The sequence below is a fragment of the Bacillus rossius genome, chromosome 17 (genome assembly GCF_032445375.1).
Source record: "Bacillus rossius redtenbacheri isolate Brsri chromosome 17, Brsri_v3, whole genome shotgun sequence".
Classification (NCBI taxonomy): Eukaryota; Metazoa; Arthropoda; class Insecta; order Phasmatodea; family Bacillidae; genus Bacillus; species Bacillus rossius.
In genome coordinates, this window is record NC_086344.1 from 24362038 (window position 1) to 24385981 (window position 23944).

The 23944-nt window shown below is 34.5% G+C and overlaps 2 protein-coding genes across 2 annotated transcripts in view; one reads left to right on the forward strand and one right to left on the reverse strand.

The window, feature by feature from the left end:
• LOC134540883 (F-box/WD repeat-containing protein 2-like) overlaps positions 1-20451 on the forward strand; it is a 44489-nt gene extending 24038 nt beyond the window's left edge. The window contains exon 9 of the transcript XR_010076528.1: positions 17123-20451. The gene's annotated coding sequence lies outside the window, so the exon portion shown is untranslated. The remainder of the gene's footprint in view (positions 1-17122) is intronic.
• The window catches only part of LOC134540884 (alpha-tocopherol transfer protein-like), a 52455-nt gene continuing 36962 nt past the window's right edge, over positions 8452-23944 (reverse strand). The window contains exons 5-7 of the mRNA XM_063383912.1: positions 15680-15790; positions 14599-14701; positions 8452-12615 (exon numbers count right to left, since the gene is read on the reverse strand). Of these exons, the coding sequence (XP_063239982.1) occupies positions 12464-12615; positions 14599-14701; positions 15680-15790 (366 nt within the window). The 3' untranslated portion in view covers positions 8452-12463. The remainder of the gene's footprint in view (positions 12616-14598; positions 14702-15679; positions 15791-23944) is intronic.

Consider the following 23944-nt stretch of genomic DNA (forward strand, 5'->3'; position numbering starts at 1 on the left):
CCAACTAACCACTGCAATGTTTGCTATGTTCCCCACTATCAAAAGATCCATTAATGACCCTGCTGAGAATCAAACCCAGAGCACTTAAACACAGAGACCTAATGTTTGCCTCTAATGACCACATTTATAAGACCACAAACCTAATGCTTATTACCTTTTCCACCATTAATTTAATTACCTTACCTTTACAGATCGTGAGCAGCAGGTAATGACCAGTGTACTGAATGAAGTCTTTGAGATTAAGGGCTTCTTATGTGTAGGAATGTTTGCAATTTTTGAAACAGCCCTTTTCGGAATTTTATTATTCTACTACTGTTAAAAGTCTCTTCTCTACAAATTTGCTTTGTTCTCTGTTACTAATTATTATTAATGTAGGGCATCCTCCATCCATTGCATACCTTTAGTGAACATAATAACATATTATATTTTATTATATTTTTATTCTCCTCGCTGGTTCTGTATGTTCAACTACAGCTGATTCAGTTGTGTCTTTATATTTTTAATTATTTATTTGTTTATTTATTTCCATTGTTTTCCATGGCAAACAATACAAAACTTCAATGCCGTTAATCCAAAAATTGGAAGTAAATCATATTTTGAAGGTTTGCTATCTAACAAATCATTAGGTATTTAAAAATTTATTGTAATTTTTAAATTCAAGAAAAGTTTTCTGATGTATGTTCTGAGAAAAAGAAACATTTATGGAAGCTTACTGTAACACCAAAAATGAAGTATGATGTTACTGATATCATTTGTGTTTGATATAATAAATTATTAGTGTTAAAAGTGCATTTGCAGTGCTAATTTCTGATCCCGTTCACATACAGGCATAAGTGTGATAACTAAAATGAAGTATGACGATTTAAGAGTTAAATGTTATGTTTAATCTCTTTCCCTAACTGTTTGATGAATATTTTAAGTGCAAATGTGCAGTTTGTAGTTCTTATGTTAGATCTAATTCATATTATACAGGCTAACGTGTATTGTTTTATGAAGAATAGTGTTGTAACAAACTGTCAGATTAAATTGTTTTGTTCCAAAATAGAGCAATGCTCTTTGGAACATTGCAGAAAATAAAATTTTAAGAATTACAAAGTCTAGCACAAATATTAATGTAAATCAGCTCCAAGACTTAAGTTGTAAATGTGAAATTAGGCCTATGTGATTACAATCTTATGGCATTAAAGGTCTAGTAAGCCTACCTACAATTGTATTTTAAATAATCCAAGTTCATAAACATTTAAAGAAATTGCTGCAAATATTTCAGTTCAATGAACTGATTCAAATAAAAAATTATAGGTTGAAAGATAATCTAGTAATGAAGCCAATAGTATTATTAATTAAAATCTTGTCTGTAATCTCAGAAGTCAGAGAAGTTGAACCTTCATGCAAAACCCAGAGCTGGTAGGCAATAATTTTTTTTAATTTATTAATTATTTTCGGATTTTTTTTTATCAAAGATTGATTAATTTACATTGATTGATACCAAACATATACAAGAACTTCAGAATACAGATTTTCCTTCATATTGAAATATTGTTATTTAAAAAAAATTATTTTCTTTTATTGATAATACACTTATTGGAATTGGCTCTAGAATATAATAGTGAATACGTAATCTGTACTTGTCTATGATTTGTTTGTTTTTTATGTAAGTGTATATAGTAGTGTTTTTTTTTTAATGGTTGTTGGCTAGTGTTATGTATATATGTGCACTATATGCAAATGGTAGTTCTGATAGTATATGTTCATAATAACTAATATACAGTGTTGTTAAAAGTACTCGGAAAAAGTAATTGGGCTCAATTACAATTACTGTGGTGATAATGTAACTAATTACTAGTAAAAATTACTTTATATAGAAGTAATCAGTAAAATTACAATTACAATTACTTTCCGCTACCATTTTAAAACTGACCTACGATACAATTTTTTTACACTTTGTTACATTAATAAACATACATACATATATGTTTTGTTAAAAAAATGGTTTCATGTAATGATTAAATTTATTATCTCTAATTAAATGAATAATATTTGAGGACAAACTTGCTTGAATAACATCAAAAGACTTCATACAAGTAGCTACCTGTAATAAAAGTAACATTCTTTAAATTTTGGAATTGACCTTACAAAACAATTGCATTTTAAAGTTCTCATCATATAGATTCCCTCTCTTGATGGCAAAAACATCTTTACCAACACTAAAAAGACGCTCAACGGGAGCACTTGACGGTAGCGATGTGTTAAATTTAAAAAATGCAGATTTTAGGATAGGGTAATGTTGGAGACACTGCAAGTCACTACGGATCTTCATTTTTGATAATAGATGTTGTGCATACGATCGTAGCACTACAAGTGTAAAATTATAAACTTTACTAATACAAAAGTGTATGATAATCTTGTTCTTAATTGTATTCATTATACGTTCCGAAAATAAAAGTAACGGCAAATAAATATAAAGTATCGATTACCTTAATGTATCGATTACAATTAATGTTATGTATTCCGATTACAGGTACGAATTACATTTTTTAAATGTAATTCGTTACAAGTATAAATTACTTGAAAAGTAATCGTTACAAGTAATCCGATTACTTGTAATTCGTTACTTAACAACACTGCTAATATACTGATATCAGACTAGCTCAAAATTGGTCTGTATTGTACATATATGAATACTTTATAAGATATGTATTGAAATATTATTTGAGTTAAGGAAAATTGTTACTGTAGAGTGTAGATGTTTGATTGATTATTGAAAAAAAAATTCCTTCTGACAACCATTAATAATTTTTACTGCTTTTTATTAATCTTCATAAAAATTCACAAGTCACCATGGTTACCATCTTCCAGCCACAAAACAAATATTATCAGTGATTTTAAAATACATCAATAAATATTATCAGTGATTTTAAAATACATCAATAAATATTATCAGTGATTTTAAAATACATCAAAAAAACTCTCTCGCTGCATTCACAAAATCATTGCTTATTTACATTGGCCAGCCAAAGAGTAGATAAAAAAAAGCTGTTCTCCACAAGCCTGAAACAAAAAAGAAATCAAAGTTAAATGATTTATATTGTACTAAAGAGAAATGAAACTGATAAATAAATGTATCAAAGAAAAAAGTTATGCATACCAGAATGATAAATTAATTTCAAAACCATTTTAGTTAGAAATTTGATACATTAAATATTTTGGTAAATTCTCATTTATGTACTACAATTAACATTTTTCTTTGTCCTTTCAAATAGATATTTTTTCCAAATACTTTTTGACAAAAACTCATTTATGTGAAAAAAAATTATATGAAAAACATAATTCTATTGCTCTTGTGCCCATTATTGCAGAAAAACTAGGTATTTAACAATCCAAGTAACTACACAATTTTAGAAGTTTGTTTCTCAGGGCCTCAAGTGATGTAATTGCTTGTTATTAGCTTAAGCAAATCTAGGCTTTGACTCAAGCAAAATGTTTACAAGTTGAATTAATTTCACGTAATGCATGTCACATAAGCAGTTAATTTTTTTTTTTTTTTTTTAAGTATCTAACCAAAGTCTTCGGGGAGAGTATTAGTAGGTAGGTTACCAAAATTTGTAAGATTCTATATATATCCTATATGTTCATATTTTAGTCGTATCAACAAAATGCCTACACAAGAATAGATGTCAGCATGTTATTTTGCAGCAGTCGATGGCATTACTTCATAGTACAGTTGTGAAATCACTACAAAATGTGTCGGATGTATATTGCAATGATTTACAATTATTATCGGTAATCGCATAACTGCAGAGTTCAGAGGGTGTTAGAAAATTAAAATATACCACACATTGTTCTTTTTTTGTTTCTAATAATATTAGTTTATATTCCTACAAAGATGGATTCAGAAATTTCCTAGAGTAACAACTTTTCCACACAAACCAAATTTGATAAATAGTAATTCTTAGTACTATGTACTTCGCCAAATAAATTATTTTTAAAGTCTAGGTAAACTTACCTAAAGAATAATTGCTTACACCATTTTACAGTAGTTATGAAGAAGTTACCTTTCCCTAACCATTTTCATGATTTAACAGCACTTATGTAACTAACCTAACCAAGTATTGCAACTGTGAACTACAGTATAACCCTGTAATTGTTTTCAAGTGAGCATGCGGAAAAAAACATAAGCAGTCGATGGAAATTTAGCCATTCCAGTGTTTTAACGTTTAACCAATGGATTCATTAAGAAAATATAATGTTAAAAACCATTGATCAGTACCCTTGATGCTTGAATTTGCTTAACCAATCCAACAATTATACAACTTCGTTGTGCATCAATAAAGTAAATCAATCATCAATACAGTAAACGTCTTCGATTATACTGCGCTAATTCCCAAATATATTTTTAAAAAATTGAAATAAATTGTTTAACAGTAGTTTAATGTTAAATTAGGTAAGTATAAACAATACAAAATTTGTAAAATCATGTGAATGGTTGGTTAGCTAAATTTTAAAAAAGTAATTTTCTTTTGTTGCTGCTTATCCATAAATTAAATTATAAAATTTTGAAAATACTGTTTCAGACACTAAAAACCTTCCTCTATTAAAACTGTAAACAGCTTTTCTTAATTCCTACTGGTTTTCAAGAAATCACATTTTGCAGGTCACGCTAGATAGCTTATGCAGTGAAGCAGCTGTTACCATTTTCCCCTCTAATTGCATAGCAGATCCTGTGGTTTTCCATATATATAAGAAAGTATATATTTTTTATTTGAATATTATAACCTAATGAAACGTAAATAATAGTTTTAAAAAAAGTTACGAGTCTCTAATGTGTATCCAAACCAAAACGCCAACCCTTGACAGGGATTTTTTATAGCAGTATGGAGGCGCAAAGCGCAGATTAGTTACCTGCAATAGCACATAACCTGACGTATAAAAGGAATCATTTGTTACAAAATGAAAATTTATTTTATATGTCAGGTTATGTGTTGTCTCACGTAAAAAATCAGAATTTTGCACCTATAAACTGCTAAAATATATCGCTCTCAAGGACTGATGCTTTGGGTTTGGAATGCACAATAAGGAGTCACATAACTTTTTTAATGTGTTAATTTACGTTACTGCATTGCAATATCCAAATAAAAAAAATAGACAATTTGTGTATGAAAAACAACAAGATCTGCAACTCAATTAAAGAACAACATGGTGACAGGCCCTTTACTGCACAGGTAATGTAATGTAACCTATAAACAGTGATTTCTCAAAAACCAGTCTGAATTTAGAAAAAACTTTTTTCAGAGTAAATACAGGTACATATTTAAAGTTAAAAAAAAAGTGTCCAAAGTTTATTTTGCATACAAAAAGCAGCAACGTGAGATAATAACCTAAAAAATCACTGTAAAATGTATATTGGTTGGTTAGATTCGGTTAGTAACATCCAACCGTTCAATTGATTTTACAGAATTTTTAATTGGTGCTATCCCAAGCTAACCAAATGTAAATTCCACTGTACTTAGAATCACTGTACGTATAATGTTACTAACCTAACAAATTTCACTGTATTTTTAATCCAGCTAACCCATGGGCAGTATCTCAATATTACAGATTTGTAATAAATAATCCTAACCTATCCACATGTTAAACATGATAAACTACTTGCAGTATCAAACAACCCTCATAGAGAATAATAATTTTAAACATGTCAGGAAGTAAAAAACACTTTAGGAATTTATAATTTTTCCTGCAATACCCCAAATTATATTAAGTGCACTCACCTCAATGTAATTCAGCTCTGGTAACAATTATTTTAAAATATTTTTACTTAAATGCGGTTAACTGCTACAGACCACCAGAAAACATTTCTTATGATTTTATACGTTGTGCTACCTAAAATTTAAAAAGATAAGCCTATAGTGTACAAAAATTTATATAAGAAATGATTACTTGCCAAGAATAACACAAGCAATGTTAACTTGTAAACGGACAAAACTAATCTCCTAACAAATCAAACAGAAATAGCTCAATAACTTACCTGAAAATCTCATAATTAGTAACAAGGAAATATTTGTGTACATGTGTTTTACTCTTAAAAAAATATAAAATAACATTAGTCAACAATTTTTTGATCAATATTGCAATGTTTGTTTTGAACGTACAGATAAAAAAAAAAAAAAAAACCGAACATGTACGAACCAGCCCGAAGGGCATGTCGATCTATGGGGGTGAAACTTAGGCTGTCCACACAAGTCTAACCTTTACCCATGGGGAGGAAACTGGAATAGGAAATTGTTGCACAGGCTTTTTTTTTATGATGGACCCTTTTTTTTGTTAGTTCGTCATTCGCCATGATACAGGTGGCCGCGCTAAATGCTATATCACACAATCACACTAAAGACTTCAACAAGTATAGCATAGCTACTTGTACTTGTAACGAAGTTTCTACATCAATTTTTAAAATTATTCAATATTATAATAAAAATAATTTGCTTTGAAAATACTCCGCTAAAAAACGTAGGATATTTATTTGACTCGCAAGGGTTGACTTTCTGGCGCCATGTTGTGTTTAGTGGTAAACAACAACTTGCAGCTGGTAAATTAGAAATCATTTTAAAATATTTGGTTAGCAAGAAAACGTGAAAAGATAAAAATGTCTGGACGATATGCCAATGAGCGAAAATGTGCAGTATGATGCTGTCGTTCAAAACCAGAAGAGCAAAGATTTTTTTCTAATGAGTTAAGTGAATATTTTTATAAAATAGTGCATAACCAACTCCGTGTTCATCAGATTATTAAAATGTGTACAATACAGCCTCCATTTCTAGCACAACCTATACATCGTCTTCTATTTTCATATCTCCTGTAACTAAAATGGAGTTATTGTCAGTAGTTCATAAATCAAAAGGTAAACGTTCATCAGGTTTAGATGCTGTACCTGATTTTATTATTAAAGACTTGTATTGATTATATAGTTGACCCATTGTTATATGTTTATAATGAATCTTTTATGCAAGGTTATTTTCCTACCTTATGGAAGTGTTCAAATGTTATTCCCTTGCATAAAAAAGGTCCTCGTGACGCCTGTCAGAATTATAGGCCAATATCTCTTCTGTCCTCATTCTCAAAAATATTAGAATTATTAATTTTTAATAGATTAATGTCATTTTTTGAGAAAAATAAAATTTTAGTGGGCAGTCAACATGGATTCAGGCGTTGTAAATCGACGATAACTGCACTTTATGAATTTATCAGCATTATAACTATGTACCTACACAGAACGAATCATCCTGTTGGGCTATTTTGTGACCTAAGTAAGGCTTGTGATAGTGTTAACCATAAAATATTAATTAAGAAGTTAAGCACATATGGTGTTAGAGATACAGTGCTTAATTGGTTAACATCTCACTTGTCTCAGCATTTACAAGTAGTCGTAGTACAACATATAGATCCCTTAACCAACATAAAATATAATGTTCATTCAGATAGGCAAAACATATCTGTTGGTGTTCCTCAGGGTTCTGTACTAGGACCTTTGCTTTTTCTTATATACGTTAACGATTTGCCTAAAAATGTTAAGAGTGGGAAAATTGTATTATATGCTGATGACACTAATATATATATACATGGAGATAACCCTTTAAGTTTAATTGCAAATATTAAAATTTTAACTAGGGACATCATAGATTGGTTTAAGGCTAATGAATTAATTCTTAATAACACAAAAACAACGTGGCTGCATTTTAAACTTAATAACTTATACAATTTGCAAGACCCAACTGTATCGATTAATGGTTGTTATAATATATCTCAATCAAATTCAACCAAAATACTAGGTAAATATATTGAGAAGAACCCTAATTGGAAATCTCATATTGCTCATTTAACTAAAAAAATGAGCTCAATATTATTTGCTATGAGAACATTTTCAAAACGGACTAATCTAAATGCTTTAAAGATTATTTACTTTGGTTATGTTGAACCTCACGATATGGAGTAATATTTTTGGGTAATTCCACGGACTCATCTAAAATTGTTCAAATACAGAAAATATTTGTGCGTATAATAATGCATATAAATTATCGTACCTCATACAGACAACTTTTCAAAAGCTTAGGTGTCTTAACATTACCATCGTTATACATTTATGAATTACTTATATTTGCTCATTTACAATTGAATGAACTGCATAATTTCAATTTACATAATTATTTGACTAGAGCAAAGAATAATTTTCATATATTACAACATCGTAGGTACAAAATGTTTTGCTAATAGTTCGAGATACTCTGCTATATGTTTTTTTATGATAAACTTCCACCACATTTTAAATCAGAAAACCAACTTTGTGTATTTAAAATAAACTGAAAGATTTCTTTTGGAATTCAGTTTTTATTCTATTAATGATTTTATGGAAGCAAAACTATGCTAAAAATGAATTATTATTATTATTATTTTATGATGTACATTATGTTTTTTTACTATTATTTTTGTTTATGTTTATATGATTGTACTTAAATGTGTATTCATAATGTTTAATATTCTTGACGAGTCCTATACATACTACATGTACAATATAATTGTATATGTTTGAAGTCGACTTGGACATTTTAAAACAATAAATAAATAAAATAAAAACTTCTTCTTGCCGCTGAAGAGTGTAAATATTTCTTCATATATTGGTTGATTTTTTGCTCATCATGATATTTAATTTATGAAATTCACTTGTCTAATATATTTGTAAAGAATTGTACTCTGAAATGATCTGGCGGATGTAATAAACTAATTAGTAGAGTAAATTATGTTGTTTGACTCAGGTAAACTAGTAATACATATAAATAGCCTATTCAGGTTACCTTTGCATGAAATATATTCTGCATTTGAAAATAATCTGGCCCAAGTAGGTCATACCCTGACTTTGGAGCTTTCAGTATACCCTGTGACAGTTATGGCACTACAGCACCACAAAAATGAATGAGTGGAACCCTAACAACTGGAAAAATTACCTTGGTACATATTTACACTATTATACAGCATGAGTTTGTTGTAACAGTTTTGTTTTTGATTGTTGAAATATAATTTTAACATTAATTTTGTAAATATAGGAAAACACGACAACTATAATTGCACATTTTATTGGCACCAGTAAACATGGGTTTAGGTTTTGTGTCTTGTGAACAGTGAACCTTTTAATTTTTGATCTTGAATGATATTTAAATATATTGGTATAACATGTCTGAAGATACATTTTTTATTTACAGCAAATTCAATTTCCCCTTTCCTTTTTTCAGAAAGTATGGCACATAAATGAGACATTCATTAATTCATTCATTGAAATAGGTTTCATATCAAACATCAGAGTGATCATGGTTAACTGTTTTTGCCAACTTTTGGACAGTCGTTTTGACAGCTTGATCTACTATGGCTCCCAGAAGCCAGATTTTTGCAAAACAGAGTACACAGAATTATTGATCCGTCTGGCTAAATGTATGCTCATGACTTAGGCAAAAACTGCTATATTAATTATTCAGCTTTAGTTTTCTATATTCTGATTAAAAACCTGAATTGTTCAACAAATATTAACAGTGTTGATTATGTGTCACTGTTAGCCTACATTATATCCCAACCTTCAACATGCTTCTTATTCTGCAAATAAATATTCTGAGAAGTGGCGACTGGCAATGCAGTGCAACAGCACAATTTCACTGAGTAGTTTGTAAAGTATAAACATGTTCTCGCTTCTCAATATGTTAATGTATAGTCTGTATGACTACACTGCTTCTCCGCCTGAAAGATAGTTTACCTACCTAGCTACTGCTGCCTTGTGAGGACCTGCCAAGCAGGGGTTTGGTCGGGCTTGCAGTGTGCAGAAGGACGTCATGGTCTGTAGGAACGCCACATAGTTTGTGGTGAAACTCTCCCTCCCACCTTGCGAAGCCAGCTGTATGCGCTGGCCAACATTTAAGGCCCATTCTATAAGTGAGAATCTATTACAAAATGCAATTTTGGCCTATTTGTGTACCATGTAATTCATCATTTTGAGGTGATATGTTATTAATGTTTAACTGTGTATAAAACTACTGAAGGGGGGGGGGGGGGGGGGTTGAAACTGTAAACCCAGTTGTGATAAAATTGGTTTTAATGGTAACAAAGTAGGATTTAGTCAGGCCTACAGGAGAAAAAAAACTTTAGTAACGAACATGATAACTAGATTCATTTCATAACAGAACCTTCCTGACCTATGTGTCAAAAGTGTAATTAAATGTATTCACGCCTGGGTTAGAGGCCTGTATGTTTTTAAAATATAGGTACGTTTTATGCATGCGCATGGTAACTTAAACCAAACAAAATGCTCACGAAAGTGATTCCATTCTGGCAATATATTTATTATGGTTAACATGACATGTCGGGGTTTCATATGGTACAAGCCAGATAATATCAGGCACCTTAACAAGAATATTAGCCTTTCTTTGCAACTGAAAGCTTAAAGAAGGTTAAGTATTTAACGAGTGTAACTTTTAGAACTAAACATGCAGAGATGCAATAGGTCCGAGTTACGCCTGTTTAGATATAGTACATAATTATTTGCCGAGAAAATTAATTAAAAGTGTTTTATAAGATAATATCAAAGTAATTGACCAATTTAGTTTCGAAAATAATAAAAAGTAACATCCTTTGTGAAGAATGTTTTGCTTCTCTGCATCTTTGTTTACAAACAAATCGTTAATTTTCTGTATGGCGGGAAAAGCAAGCACGTGGCAGCTAAAAAAAAGGGCTCCTAATGAGCATGCGCCGCACGCTTGTTAGTTCAGGTTTTGCCACGACACACATGGTATCGCTGCGGTCGCTCCATAGCAGTCTGCTTATTGTGACACGCATTTAACATGGAAGTTACCACTCTTTCCGTAGGAGTAATGCTCGTTGCCTTTACCGTAATTATTTTTTTTTTTTTTACTTATTGTAGTCACGGTCATATTTAATTAAAATACGCCGTATTGAAATTTTATTCAGGTTTTTGTACGGTTATGATGGCCGATAAATATAAGCGAAAATATATTCTGTAGCTGAAAAAATTCAGTTTATTAACCAAGTGGACAGGAACCCCAACAAAACGTGTGTTGTGATTGCAAAAGAGTTGAATATTTCTGTTTCGACTCTGAACTGTATCGTACAAAACATTTTTTTTTTCTTTAGCATATTATTAGGTATTATCTATAAATAAAATTAACCAATTTTCCACTCTATTGCTGTACTTAGTGTAATACTCCTGTATTTTGTGTTGTTTTACCTATACTTTTTAATTTAATCAATCCACGTGTAATTTTTACAAAGTGAAGATGATTTCCTGCTTATAACATTTTCCTGCTTATAACATTTTTTTATGTTGGTCCCTTGGAGAATGTTATAACAGGGTTGTACTGTATACGTAATAAACTATGTAGTCACTACTATCTGAAAAACAGTCATGAATGAGGTACAATTTAGGAGTTGCATTTAAATAAAATGTGAATGATGCAATATTTACTTATTTGAGCTCCACAAATTACATATTGGTACATAAAAATGAGTGTGGCATCATTATTTTTTTTAATGACTAAAGTAAAAAAAAAAACTATTTTGAAAACTTTTACGTGTTCACTATTACAAATATAGTTGTAATGAAGATAGTACAGAGACACACATAATCTTTGGATGTAACTGATTTTGTATGGAGATGTAATGATAGCAAGGCTTTCATGTATGAATCTGTTGGAGGAAATAGGATCGATATGTCACAGCCCCAATATCGTATTGTAAAAATTTAAAAGTAATTGGCTATACGCTCTCATCATTTGGTGCAAAAAAATGTGTTAAAAACAAACCTAGAAAGATTTTTTTTTTTTCATTATGAAATTTTATAATTTTTAATTAAAATGGTTTTTTGTTTTGTTTTTGTTTTTTTTTTATTTTACGTGCTACATTTGTCGAAATCTTCTTTGTGATAAATTTTTAGATCAAACACATTTGTAGTGTTGAAAGTTACTATCATAATTTATTGTTGGTGTAGATATGCATGTGGTGATATACATATGTTATACATGCGTAATGAGTATCTGTAGGGGTGATAAATATATCCACTTATGAATACCTACTTTTAACATTAAATAATCTCTAAAGATTAATAATAACTGCTTTTATGCAGAGTGTGCAGAAATTAGCTAAAATGCTTTCAAACAACGATTAATTTGGCAGATTATGTAAGGTTACTTCTAAATATAATAGTGACATTTTATTACAAAAAAAAGATAAAAATGCATGCATGAGTCGTAATAATTTTTCTAGATGGACTTGTAGATGTTGCAATTAGGAACTTATTTATAACCCTACATGATGTCACGTTTTGCCCCCCTGTGTTACAGAACATAGTGTGCGTAGTGTGGACATTTCCAAGTGCTTCTTAATGACCAGCAAATGGTTTGTTCGGGCGAGGCATGTGGCTTCAATCGATGTCCAGTTTCTTGAAGGAGCCTTCCATTCCGAAGATGTCTCCCGCGCTCTTTGCACGCCCTGGTCGCTTTGACTCGTCGACTCGCATTGACTGCTCCTTCAGGAACCAGTCTCTATGATCGTCTAAATCCTTCAGTGTTGTTTCTGAAATGAAGTAAAAAAAAAAAAGACAAAATGATTGGTGAGAAATTATTCTATTCATCTTTGTTTACTGCAAAAAAATACGTAAGCATTCATTCATGGGATACTCGTGAGGCCGAAATGTAGCTTTTTTTCTATAATGCATTCTGGTTAGGAGGAATAAGTATATGACATGGAGTTTTAAGTCTTTAATTAGATGGGTTTTTTTATTCCAGTAAATGAGTCGTGCTGTAATATCTGTAATATCCTTAGATGCAATTACTGATGTACATAGGTCACTCCACTAATGCAATGGTATGGAAATGGTGGATAACTTGTACTACCTCCCTAGCATGACATGTTTTCTAATTTTTCGTACAACCAACATTAACATAATTAAAAATCAATTTCAATATCTGGTTTTGTTGGTCATTACAAATATGAACTTTATATGTTATATTCTTCTTCTATGATATAGGTATATTAAATCAATAAATCCCAAATGCAGGTACAAATTATATAAAATTTTACCTTTAGTAGCAAGTTATTATGCAACATACCTACGTAATCATGTGCAACATAGAAGACATTATTTTTTCTGGATGTTAGCTGTATAGCTATGAATTTTTATTTTTTAGTTTCATCATTGGTTTGAGATTGAATGGATTTATAAAAAAAAAAATTGTACACTTTTCCATACAAATTTAAGATTCAAAAAAATGCACATTTGTTGTTTTTTTTTATATTAACTAGTCTATAAATAATATAACTTTTGTTGTAAAGAGTAATACTAAGGATTGTAAATGACTATGAAACTGCGGGACTCTTGAGTTAATTATTTCAGAGAAAGTATTTTAATTGAAAATTAAAAATATACCAGTTGCATGTATCCAAAAATCAATTCTAATTATTTGTATACTTTATGTTCAAAAAAGAAACTAAGTTGAGTATATGTTCTCTATATTCTCAGTGTCAGACTTATTAAAGTTAATGCAGATCACAGATCCAATATGGTGGCTACATGTCCTTGAATCCTTGAAAAGCTGGATTTGCCCTTGAATTTTACTTTTCCTTGGAAAATCTGGAAATTTGCTTGAATTTTCGGTCATGAGTCCTTAAATTTTATTGTTTCATAAAGTATTTTGATTGGTAGAGCAAATAAATAATATACTTGTTCTACATTTTGGTTTTATTCACATCTCAGTAATAAGCAAAAGTTGAGATATACCTAGATGTGCGTGCGATTTGCATTTCTTTGTTTTAGTATCTAAATGTAATTGTGTCCTTTTATTGCTGTGTTTACAACTGTTTTAAAGTTAATATTTTATTTCAAAACATTTAGTGATTATCTATTTTTGTAAGTTCCAACAAAACAGCACATAATCATCGACTCCCTGACTAGTTATTTTTTCCCTTTCTTGTTGATTTAAAAACTGCTGCAGTTGGGCACAAACCCGGTGGCAAGCATTCACCCCCTTCTCTCCTCTCACTCTTCTCCTGAATTGAGTCACTCACTCCTCATCCAAGACATTCCGTTCCCCCGGAGTTCTCACCCCTTTCCGTCCTCCTCCTCTCTTCGAAAACTTCCCTAGAGTTCTCCCTCCTTCGTCTCGGCTTCCCTTCCCCAGCTCTACCCCCCCCCCCCCCCCCCCAACCCTCCCTCCCCGCTTAATACTGGGTATAGTTTACCATCTCCAGAAAAAAAAATTGGACCATAAATCTCAAAACACCACGTGTGGCAGCTGATGTGAAGGACTGTACATCAGCAACATTGATATCATGTGCAGTATACACTCCTAGTAAGTAAGTATGTTTATGCTTTGAATTATTTCCATCACTTGGCTTTCATTCACTGAACTTCAAGGACATCTCAATAATGTGAAGGACCAAAATTGTGTTTTTTGGATTTCATAAATCGTATATTTTGTGACCGCAGTGTCCATGTCGTAATTTTGATCTTACACAGTAAAAGAACGGAACTGTACGTAAAAAAAAATGCTTGCTTACTGTAAATCTCTGCCATTGGTTCGCCATCACCACCGTAGTCTTGCGGAAAAATTTCCTTCGGGACTTTCTCGAAAAAGCTCGCCATTGTTGAGTGAAGAAATAGCTGCAACAAAAAATTTGTTGGTAATTTTTGTTCGGCAGAAGTGTTGAGTCTCAGGGTAGCAAACCGCCGAGATTTATTTTTCTGCAAAAAGTGATTACTGAAATATTGTTTTTAAAATTTTAAAGAAACTAAATAAAACATTGTGGTAAATTGTGAAAGAAAGATCTTCACTTGTAACCATCAAACACAGCAAAATTGTTACATCTACGGCAACCAATTTATTGATTGAACAGGGGAGAAAACAGCTTAACTCTCGTGTGATCCACTGTTTCAGCTATTACTATTTTTTTGGCCATGTTGCTCAGCATTAGGTCTGTTTCGATGACCACAAAATAATATTTGTTATCTCCAGCCATATGATTCTAAGGTAGATTTTGTGGATCTTTTTGTTACTTAAAGTTCATTTTATATCGAACAATAATATGTTTACTCACTCAACAAAATTTTTTATAAAGTGTTTAGCTAGTTTTGTGTATCCAAAGATCAAAATTTTAACTCAGATACACAAACGTATATGATGGTTGATGGAAAACTTAGTGACGTTGAAAGAGCAGTTTATTTTACTTCTGTATAGTTTTCCAACTGCGGCTTAGGGCCATTTCATTGTAAGGTACAGATTTATCAATTAGATGGCCTAATATTAAAAAAAAAAAATAACAAAGGCAAGTACATGTAAACTTGTAATAGCTTTTAAATTCTACGTATAATATGTATTATTGTAAGAGGAAAATAAATTGGCCAGGACATTGTCAATGAAGAATCAGTTGGGTGTTAGAATCTCTGAAAAAAAAATTTTTTTGGTAAACAAATTGGGGCACGTAGATGATACAAATGAATCAAAAAACATTAAAATAGATTGCTTGTATAAATGATTTGATCACATTTATATGAGTACATAAATTGTCTGTGAGATAAACAGTTTGTTTTCAAAGATATTCTTATAACAGCCCACAGATAACCACACTAAAATACACTTACTTTGTCGAGAAGCTCCTTCTTCATGAATGGTCGACACATGGCAAGAAATTTTTCTGTGGCTGGAACAGTGTTGATGATGTGGTCAGAAACCACGATGCCTGGGAAAGCGTCCTAGTGAAAGAGAGACCTCGAAGATTACTTTTGCTTTACGAGAGCTGTAATTTAGATATGTTAACACATAAAAAAAAATTAATTGTATAAAAACTTAAAAGATTAATGTGATGCTGAGTGCAATAGCTGTGTTCCAAATTTACACAAAAAAATTTATTTTCTTAATTCCAGTAGAAAGAACAGTCATTCAGTTAATGCCACTGAGGTTTGTAAGCTAGTCCCTTTTCCAGTTGTCAGGGCTTCAAGAATTATTTTATGTATCAACTGGGAAACTACTTTTTTAGGGTCTTTCAGCACTATAGAACTTGAAAATCTCTGTTGCATTCTATAGTGTTTGGGGGGAGGGGGGGAAGCATCTGAAACCTACTTGCAGCTTTTCCACTGACTTCTCAAAAAACAGATTATTTTATGCCATCTCGGATGAGATGTCAATTTCATGATTCTGAGGAAGCAAGAGAGATTTTTGAATACAGGATTGTTAAAATATACCAAAATAAAATTATTTATTTACTTGTTAAATAAAATACTTCTTCAATTTTATTATTATTATTATTAATCCTAGCCTGTGCATGAATTGGCTTGGAGTGTTGTGGTAAGCTGTGGAAAATTGAAATGAGGACTTTGTCCCGAAGGTTATTCCATTGTTTTCCTGCTGTCAATTAGGCCTGTGCAAAGCTTGAACCAAGCAAATCAATCTAAACTCTTTTTAATATACAATTTGACTTTGCCAGTAAATTTGCTATTCATTTTATTTGAAGCATGGGTTGTGATGCAAAGCTTCGTGTCTGATGTGAAGCTTCGCATTTGTTGCAAAGCTTTAAAACATTTGAAGCTAAGGTTTTCTCCTGAAATTTATTTTATGTAGTATGTTTTGCTTGAATAAAGGTGGTTACTTAAAAAATAATTAAAAGGCATTCTGTTTGCTTTTATGAATGATGATTATAAAGCATGGTTATTTCACAATTATATTAAATGATGATATATATAGGGCCCAATTGTTTGAGTACATTACAAATATTTAATGATTATTTTTTTCACTTCACTTCTATATTTTATAAAATAAGTGTAATACAGCTTTGCCAAGAACAATATTTGCAATTCGATTTGACTTCACTAAAATTTTAAACATTCAATTTTATATTCGCTTTGCAAAAAAAAAAAACTAGTATTCACAAAGGCCTATTGTCAACTCACTCAGTGAGCAAAAAGTAGATCCCAAGCAACCCTTCCAAATTAAAAGTTAGTTTAAATATGAACTATTAATTAGTACCATTCATTACGCGCAATGTGCTATGGCTTGATCCGACGTAATTACTATCCTGTTTGTTGTAGGTGGATGCTCCTTTAGCCAGTGACACTGATTTCTGAAAAATACTGGAAGGAGGCTGTAGAAAAAAACAAACACAGTTCACTTCCGCTTGGAAGGATGAACCAGCTGTTAGCTTCCGTATGTGTTCTTTGGAAATCCTGACGGCTTGTTCTAGAAACCGAACATGTGCCTTTGTTCTTGTGTGTCTGTTGAAACGATTTATTTCCACTGCTAAAGTGAGTGAGCCCAGTTGAAAACAAGAAGCACAATTCAAGATTGAAAAGGGATGTTCACACACAAACGTTTAGACTCCTGGGATGCTTTCATTGGATGTGTGTATTCATCGTTAAGCTGGAGTTAGTATGTATCTGTAAAAGTGTAACCTTGCTGGACATGTACTGTGATAATTTGTGTACCTTCCTTCAATGTTAATAAACATAATAAATGATGCATGACCTCCATATGCAATTATTTTTCGGATTCAAACCTTGGTACATTTTGCAGTTACTATAATTCTGCGCAGTTGGGAGTAGGAATAACTCAGGGAACAAAACATGTCTTATAAAACTATAATTATAATTTCAAATATAGCTCTATTTAACAAGAATTTGTGATTTTATTTATTTGTGCCATTATTAGAAAAATGTGAATTGGTTTCTAACTGCATGGTTGATAGGTACATTTTTGTTGGCTAAATTTGGCTACCGTTAAAATGCTTCGGTTTTGCACTTAAAATATTCATTGATTTCTTTACACATGGAAAGGAAACAACACTATTTAAGTACAAGCCCAAATAAAGTTTAAACATTAAATAAAACTAGTTTTAATTTGTTATGATTATTTTTCATTGGAATAAAAATCTCAGGATTGCAAAATTCCAAGAAAAAAATACATATTTGTTTTTATCAAGTCTTTACTTCACAGAAAAGACCTAAACAAATAGGTATTCTCCTAGCTATACACACCTCTCTCTTACACATATTCGACCATTTGATCTATTTGTCTGTGTTCCTGGTTGGTGGGCTAAATTTAAGGTCCTGGGATCTCTTTGAATTTCTTTCCCAAGTTCAAGACTGTATTGTTGTGTTTCCCTGCCCTACGCCTTCGTACTGTTAAAGACAATGAGAAACTACTGCTGAATCACCCTGCCATGAGAGCCTCACCACAACTCTACCTGGCATCTTTGCCATCACCCATCAACTGTTTCAAGATTATACTGTGAATTGGAATGTAACTGAAATAACACCAAAACCATGTAAATACACCGTACTGGACTGTATAACACCGAAATGCAAGTTAAAAGCAGTTTGCACCAAAATACAAATTATCACATGAAATTAAGCAGCATAAAAACCTATTTTAAAACAACAACAAAAAAAGTAATCTATTCAGGTTTGAAATTAAAGAAATGTCATTTCTTTCAGTACTTAGTGTGTACTAAAGTGCATGGATCAGAAAAATTAATTTAAAATGTTTGACCTGCATCTCTTATAGAAATCACTTTCAAACTACAAATGCTCTTATAACAAAATTAATTGTTTTATCGTAAAAAAATGCAGCATGGAAACAGCGGCACTGATACATTCTGTTTCAAAAATTAAATTGGACCAAATAAAACTATAAAATCTTGTCTGTGCCCGTCATCATCATCCATAATCGCCATCATACATTTGAGCCATCACAGATGACAACTGTGCCAAGCCGTGATGCCTCTGGGACCAGTGAGCGGGTAACAAGTAGGGCTAGTCTCTAAGACAGAGGTTCCCAGACTTTTTTTCTCAAAGATCACTTTCAAAATTTAGCTGGTTCCGGTGGACCCCCTGCAGTTACGTTCCTACCATATTCCCAAAACTCGACAAAAAATGTGAAGATTAGATCGTCCCTTTGCACGTCTGAACAAGCGTTGCGGACCGCGGCGGCGCTTTGCAAGTCTCGACACGTTGTACTGAATATGGAAAATGCAAGTTTTTACAAGTACATAACAGTCGCTGAGCTTCTTAAAATATTGTTACTAACGTGATCAAGGTCGGGACACGTGCAGGTGCAGAGCTGGCTGGCGACTGCCGCAACATGATATGCACCGCGCGCGCCTGGAAGAATACAAGGATTGTCGCTTTCCCCCCTCCTTCCCACCACTCCCCGCGCGGCGCCCTGCCCTTGACACGTAACTGACACCTGACAGCTGCGGAGTTACGCGATCCGCCGACACATCTTTCGAGAGATTTCTGCCATTGGGTCGGCGCGGAATGACGCGACTGGCCCCGGCCGCGCTCGTGAGTTCTGTAAATTGCTGCTGATATATAAAACGAGGACGACGGCCTCGGAGTGGAGTCAGTCGGAGTTCAGTGGAGCCGGGAGTTTTCCCGCGGCGGAGTTTCCGGGCGATAGAGCGGCGAAGTCCCTTGACGAAGGTTCCAGGGCGAAGAGTTCAGTTCCGGGCGATAGTGTCGCGGGCGCGGCGGAGTTCCGAGCGAAGTTCCGAGCGAGGCGTCGAGTGGGACCTCGGCGGAGGAGAAGTGCGATGGCGGCGGCGGAGTGCGGTGACGGAGGACCACGAGGGGCGCTGCGGCGAGAGTTGCGCCAGAGGTACGGCCCAGCGAGGTGTGCGGTGTGTAAAAATGAGTGACTGAGGAAGCAACATTTTTAAGTACAATTGATTAATTGGCATTTTTAGATTATTTGCTAGTAATGTAAATAGTGGCAATAAATAAAACTGTGTGTGTAATAAAGTCTTTGATTGGGCTACCTTTCAAGAACCCGGTAAATCGTAACATTTTTGGTGTCAGAAGTGGGATAGCCCTAATTAAATAATTTGCAAATAGTTAATAGTGACTAAAAAAAATTAAATTAGAGTTTAGATTGTCGGTATTAAAATTAGTGTTAGGAACTGTAGTTAGTTTTGAGTGTTAGTGTTTAGTAGGGGTTTAGGTTAGCTCATAGGGGAAATTACAGTGGTGTTAGTCTTGTAGTGTATGTGAACAATAAAGATGGCTGCCGACGACCTTAAGATTGTTGTGGCATTCTTGTTCCAAATGAAGAATGAAATAAAGAGTAGCCAGGAAGAAATGAAGAACAAAATTGATAACTGCCAGGAGGAGATGAAGAATAATCAGGATAAAATGGAGAATAGGCTGGACGGGATGAAGAGTAGCCAAGAAGAAATGAAGAATGAAATGAAGAGTGGCCAGGAAGAAATGAATAATGAAATGAAGAGTGGCCAGGAAGAAATGAAGAATGAAATGAAGAGTGGCCAGGAAGAAATGAATAAAATTGATAACTGCCAAGAGGATATGAAGAATGCTATGAAGGAAGAGATAGAGGACATCAAGAAAAAACAAGAAGAAATGAAAAAGAAGGTTGATGAAACCATCAACCAGTTGGAAGGCAAAGTACAGTGTTTAGAGCAACATGTAGCAGAACATGAAGAACTAGTAGCACAACAGCTGGCCCAACTCGAGCACACCACAGAACAGCGAATATCAGCGGTAACCAAAGAATGGCGTCGGATGCTCAAGGATGCTACATCTGCTACGAAATGGAGCAGTTATTCTGGAGATGTGAAGGTGGAAGGCGCAACCTGTCACTCAAAATTCAAGCCACCCACCTTTGATGGCCAATCGTCATGGGCTGTCTACAGGCGACAGTTTGAGGCATCTGCTGAAGTAACTGGGTGGGACGATGAAGAAAAGGCTATGGCACTCGTCTTGGCCCTGCGAGGATCTGCACTAGAGCTGTTGCAGACCATACCAGTTACAGACCAGAAAGAATATAGGGTATTAGGAAGAAAAACAAGATCAACAGGGAAACGAGCAATAGCTGATATGAAGGGGCAGGGGCACATGCCAGCTCTACAGGAAATGGTAGCCCCTAGGGATTTCCTGTATCCGTATTTCGTAGAGGCCATGACAGTTTGTTGCTCAATGGATGTATCAATGACAGACAGTGTTTACTTACTGTTGACACAGGAGCATCGGCATCTATTATTCACACAGATATTGTAAATAGAGAAAAACTGAAGAGAACACCCATTCCATACAGACTCAAAACAGCAACCGGCGACATCTCACCTGTGCATGGACAGTTGGATCTGGAGTTAAGGATTGGAACTTGGGCATCATCACAGACCTTTCTTGTTGCTGATATCACCGATGAGGTAATATTAGGAATAGACATCATGAATCTATACGGATTCGTTATTGACATGGAAGGACAGGTACTGCGTATTAAAGATGAAGAGGTGGCTTTATTTACTCCCGACCAACTAGAAGTTCCTGTAATGCAAGTGGTAGTTAGCGAAACTGTTTCAATTCCAGCAAATCATGAGAAGATTATAGCAGCTAGGATTACGGTAGACCCTAGGGGCAACATGAGCTACCTGATAGAGCCAGATATGAAGTTAGGATTGAAGACACTCCTGGTCGCTCGAAGCATTGCAAGATGCAGCGAGGTTGTACCAGTCAGGATGGCCAACCTCGACTCTCGAACAAAGGTCCTTAAACCAGGGGACCCAATAGCTATCTGCGAACCAGTCTCTTGGGTAGGCCAATGCGAGTCTTCCTCACCTGTTAGACATGATGCGCAAATACTGAACCCGAATCTGGAGCAACTACTAAGGCGATGCCAAAATAATCTGACATATGGGGAAATAGAAGAAGTAGCAGCTTTTCTGGTAAACAACCAGGATATATTTTCCTCGGGGGATACTGACCTTGGGAGAACAAGCCTGGTCTATCGCATCAACACAGGTGATGTAGAGCCGATCCGACAGGCACCACGATGGCTGCCTCTAGCAAAACAGAAAGAGGCTGAGAAGTTGATCGCGGGTATGATGGAAGGTGGTGTAATAGAACCATCAGCAAGTCCTTGGGTATCCCCAGTTTTAGTAGCAAAGAAGGATGGCCAACTGAGGTTTTGTGTGGACTACCGAAGCTGAATGACATCACCAAAAAGGACAGCTATCCCCTCCCACGTATCGATGACACACTTGATACACTCTCTGGCACCAGATGGTTCTCTACATTGGACCTGAATAGTGGTTACTGGCAAGTGGAGCTACACCCAGAGGATAAGGAGAAGTCTGCCTTTACGACAGGTAGTGGTCTGTTCCAGTTCACTGTGTTACCATTTGAGTTATGTAATGCTCCCACAACTTTTGAGAGATTGATGGAGCTTGTCCTGCATGGCTTGACTTGGAAAACATGCCTAGTATATCTGGACGACATTATTGTAGTAGGTAATACAGTGAAGGAACATTTTCAAAATCTCCAGGACGTATTCGACAGGCTTCGCCATGCTCAACTTACGTTAAGTCCTGTAGCAGCAAACCACGGTCTGATTACCATTTTTGTTTTGCTGGGTGGATCTTTAGGTTTCACAATGTTATTAGTAATGAACAAAAACAAGGTGTGATTCCGTCTGAAAATATAATTACTCCATACTGAGGAAACTTATAACAGATACAAGAGAATATTAACGTACAATATTAATTACATTCTTAAACAGCTCTCAGATATATTCAGAAAGAAAAAAAAATAATGGGCCGGCCGTACATGAATTATCAAAAGTTTCCTTTACTAAAAATACATAAACCACTAACAAAATACAAATATATTTAAATAATCCCAGTTGAGGTATGTACTTAAAGTCCAGAATTATGTTTGTATGATTAACTTTGTTTGACGGTGTAATTTAGGAAAGTTCAAAAAAGGTTGAACAATACAGTAGCGCTGGAGGTCTGGGCTTCATTTCGGAGATCACGCGGGAACATGATTTCAGGGCGCTTGTGTCCTGTTGAGGAAGGGAGATGAAAGTGCCAATTCGGCATCCGGCTCTCGGACCCGGTCTGGAACAGTCCGAATCAAAACTGATCAGAACTTGTACACAGACAGTATACGGGGCAGAAAATGCCCGGAAAAGTTAAGAGGAGGTTGGGGAAAGTCGCGGATCGTCACTCACCAGACAGGGGAGTCGGCTTCTATTTACAGATGCGTCGCCCACCAGGAACTGGAACACGCGAATGCGCGGGTGGACGCGGATGTTTTCTTCATTTCAAAAGAAATAATTTAAAAGAAAAATAACTATTACTCTTGTACTAAGTAGACGGACTAAACTACTTGAAAAAGATTATAGGGATAGCATCCTTGATTTAGGCGACTACATAGTCGGTTGCGGCCGGATGGAAGTCTTGCAGTGTCTCATCGACTCGCCGATAATCAAACGGTCCGTCTGCAGTCGCGGCGCGAAGTGTCCTGCGGAGAACCGCGTCTCGCAATTAAAAGCAACTGTTGAATCAAAAGTGGAGGGGGTGACTGGGAGTCCGGACCGAAAGGTTCCGAAGTTCCCCGAGTGGGCATCATAAAAAAACTCTGACTGATGTCTCTAAGTTGGTAGCACTGGCCGACCTTAGCGCTACCTGTTGAGAGGTGTCTGAAATAAAAAAGAATCGACACGCCCAAGGTGTCTGCTTTACCAAGGGAATAAAGGGGCAGTCAGGTGCTACACTCTGGTGGCCTACAGGGTAAGTTGGCTGGGCGGTTAGCGATTTTGCCGCTAGATATCGTGTGCGGTCCATCTTGGCACACACATTTTTTTATGCGAGGTGTCCTTGGAGACGGTCGCTGTCTGCTGGGGTTTTTGACCGGTCATTGGTCTTAAGGTGAATGCTTAGAACCAAGAGGGGAGGGTGAAGTAAGGGGGGACAAAAACGCAACGACGCTGTGAACAAGCATCCATGACGTGCTCTTCGAGGAGAGAACCTAATACGTATTCGTGACGGTAAAGGCTATGGTCAGCTCGTCTCTGAGAAATGGTAACAGCTCGTCCAGAGCTGCTGTATGCAGTTTTAG